The following is a 2,754-nucleotide window of genomic DNA, read 5'->3' as shown; positions in this document are numbered from 1 at the left end:
AGTTTCATTGTTGTTGTCCAGGCTGGAGTGTGTAGTGGTGTGATCTCTCACCACAACTTCCACCTCCCAGGTTCAAGCGATTCTCCTGCCTCAGCCCCACTAGTAGCTGGGATTACAGGCATGTGCCACCACGCCCAGCTAATTTTGTATTTTTAGTAGAGTTGAGGTTTCTCCATGTTTGTCTGGCTCATCTCAAACTTCTGACCTCAGGTGATCTTGGCCACCCAAAGTTCTGGGATTGCAGGTGTGAGCCCCTGTGCCCTGCCCTCATGGCTTTTAATACCACCCATATCCCGATGATAACTAAATTTATATCTCAACACCTTTCTCTTGTGCGGTAGCCTTGTAACTGTCCCTTTTAATTTGTGTACCCGCTTAGACAATTTTAAATGTCCAGAGGGGTGTGTTGGCTCACGCCTGTAATCCCAACACTTTTGAAGGCTGAGACGGGCATATCACCTGAGGTCACTAGTTTAAGACCAGCCTGGCCAATGTGGTGAAAACTTGTCTCTAGTAAAAATATAAAATTAGCCGAGTGTGGTTGGGGGCACCTGTAATCCCAACTTCTTGGGAGGCTGAGGCAGGAGAATTGCTTGAACCCGAGAGGCAGAGGTTGCAGTGAGCTGAGATCGCGCTATTGCACTCCAGCCTGGGTTACAGAGGAAGACGCCGTCTCATAAAAGAAAAAGAAAAAGAAAATAGTAGGTCCAAAAGGTAGCTTTTGATTTTTACTCCTTGGACCCCAAAAACCTATTTTTCCCCTTGTTGTCTCCACATCAGTTAGTAGGCCTACCATCTTCCCAGTTACGTGAACCAAATAGCAAGGTATTATTTTTGATTTTGCCTTTCCCTTTATCTTTCATCTCCAGGATATCAGTAAGCGTTACCCTTCTCTCTAGAAAATCACTGTCTCCATCTACCCTGCCATCTCTATAGCCTATGACAAGGTTATAAACGATAGCCCACTGATAGCTGCCTGTTTTGTAAATAAGTTTGGTTGGACTACAGCCATGCCCATACATGTACGTTTGGTGTATGGTTGCTTTTGTGCCACAGTGGCAGGGTTAAGTATTGTGACAGAGACCCCCATGTGGCCCACAAGCCTAAAACATTTGCCATCCAGCCCTTTAAGAAAAAGTTTGTTGGCTGGGCATGATGGCGGTGGCTCCTGCCTATAATACCAGCACTTTGGGAGGCTGAGGTGGGTGATGAGGTCAGGAGTTTGATACTAGCCGGGCCAACGTGGCAAAACCCCATCTCTACAAAAAATACAAAAATTAACTGGATGTGGTGGCGCACGCCTGTAATCCCAGCTACTCAGGAGGCTGAGACAGAAGAATTGCCTGAACATGGGATGCAGAGGTTGCAGTGAGCTGAGATTGTGCCATTGTACTCCAGCCTGGGCTACACAGTGAGACTCTGTCTCAAAACAAAATGAAACAAAGCAAAAAGTTTGCTGACCTCTGATATGAGCTGTTGTCTCTTGCCTGGAAAATTGGTCCTAACTTGTTTCCTAACTTCCTTTAGTTAGGAATCATGGCCTTTAAAGCATTATGCAGATAAAGTAATTATCTTGCTTAAAATCTTCTAATGGTATCCAGTCACTGTTAGACTAACATACATTTCTTATCCCAGCCTGTGGGGGTCTACGGAATCTTGTGCCATACTCTCCCCAAGCTGATGCTGTACCATTCTGTTTTTGCTCACGACATTCTGGCTGCACCAGCTCCTTGCTGCTCCTGAAACAGTCGAAGGCATTTTCACTTGGGTATTCATACTCGTTTCCCTTACCCAAAGGACTCTTCTGTAGCTCCTTTCGTATCTGACTTACTCATCCTTTGGGTTTTCCCTGACTTTCCTGATCATCTTGTCAGAAGTAGTTCCCTTCATTACAGAGCAGGATGCATCATCTTGTCACTCTTTATTCTCCAGTGCCTATAGTGCTTTCGCACAGCATGTGTGCTAGATAAATATTTCTTGAAAGAAGACTGAATGAATGGATGAATGAATGAATAAACACATTTCAAAATCACTTGCCTTTCTGTTCATTTTTTGAGATGTAGTTAAATATGGTAAATTTTTCTTGAGTAATTTAGACTCTTTGGTTTGTTAAACAAATTTTATGTTAACAGTTACTTCTGCTAATGGATTCTTTTTAAAATCATGTTTAGGGATTCCGTATTTAAATCAGGAAGAAGAAAGACAGTTAAGAGAGCAGTATGATGAAAAACGTTCACAGGCAAATGGTGCAGGAGCTCTATCCTACGTTTCTCCTAACACTTCAAAGTGTCCTGTCACGGTTCCTGAGGATCAAAAGAAGTTTATTGACCAAGTGGTGTAAGCTCCTAAACTAAAACTAAATGTGCATTGTGTGCTGTATGTTGGGGCATGACAAGCATTTATATCTCAAACCTGTGCCGTACAGACATAATACACACACAGGTGGGATGTTGTGAATGTCAGGATATCACTGTGGCATATTAAAAAAAAAATTCTTTTTTTTTTTTTTGAGACAGAGGCTCTGTTGCGCAGGCTGGAGTGCAGTGGTGCGATCCCAGCTTGCTGCAACCTCTGCCTCCCAGGTTCAAGCAATTCCCATGCCTCAGCCTCCTGAGTAGCTGGGATTATAGGCATGCACCACCATGCCCAACTAATTTTTATATTTTCAGTAGAGACAAGGTGTTGCCATGTTGGCCACACTATTCTCGTACTCCGGGCCGCAAGTGATCTGCCTCAGCTTCCCAAAGTGCTAGG

General features: G+C 43.9%; 1 protein-coding gene across 3 annotated transcripts in view; it reads left to right on the top strand.

Annotated features, from left to right (window-relative positions):
* Positions 1 to 2,754, top strand: part of PARN (poly(A)-specific ribonuclease) — a 200,313-nt gene that overhangs the window by 17,507 nt on the left and 180,052 nt on the right. For all 3 annotated transcript variants that reach the window (XR_001828543.2, XM_017540011.2, XM_017540012.2), the window contains exon 7: positions 2,172 to 2,337. Coding sequence is in view for 2 of the 3 variants with exons in the window: in XM_017540011.2 (XP_017395500.1) it covers positions 2,172 to 2,337 (166 nt within the window). In the remaining variant the exon portion in view is untranslated. The remainder of the gene's footprint in view (positions 1 to 2,171; positions 2,338 to 2,754) is intronic.

The sequence above is a fragment of the Cebus imitator genome, unplaced genomic scaffold (assembly GCF_001604975.1).
Source record: "Cebus imitator isolate Cc_AM_T3 unplaced genomic scaffold, Cebus_imitator-1.0 Scaffold122, whole genome shotgun sequence".
NCBI classification, from domain to species: domain Eukaryota; kingdom Metazoa; phylum Chordata; class Mammalia; order Primates; family Cebidae; genus Cebus; species Cebus imitator.
This window is presented reverse-complemented; position numbering and strand designations above follow the sequence as displayed.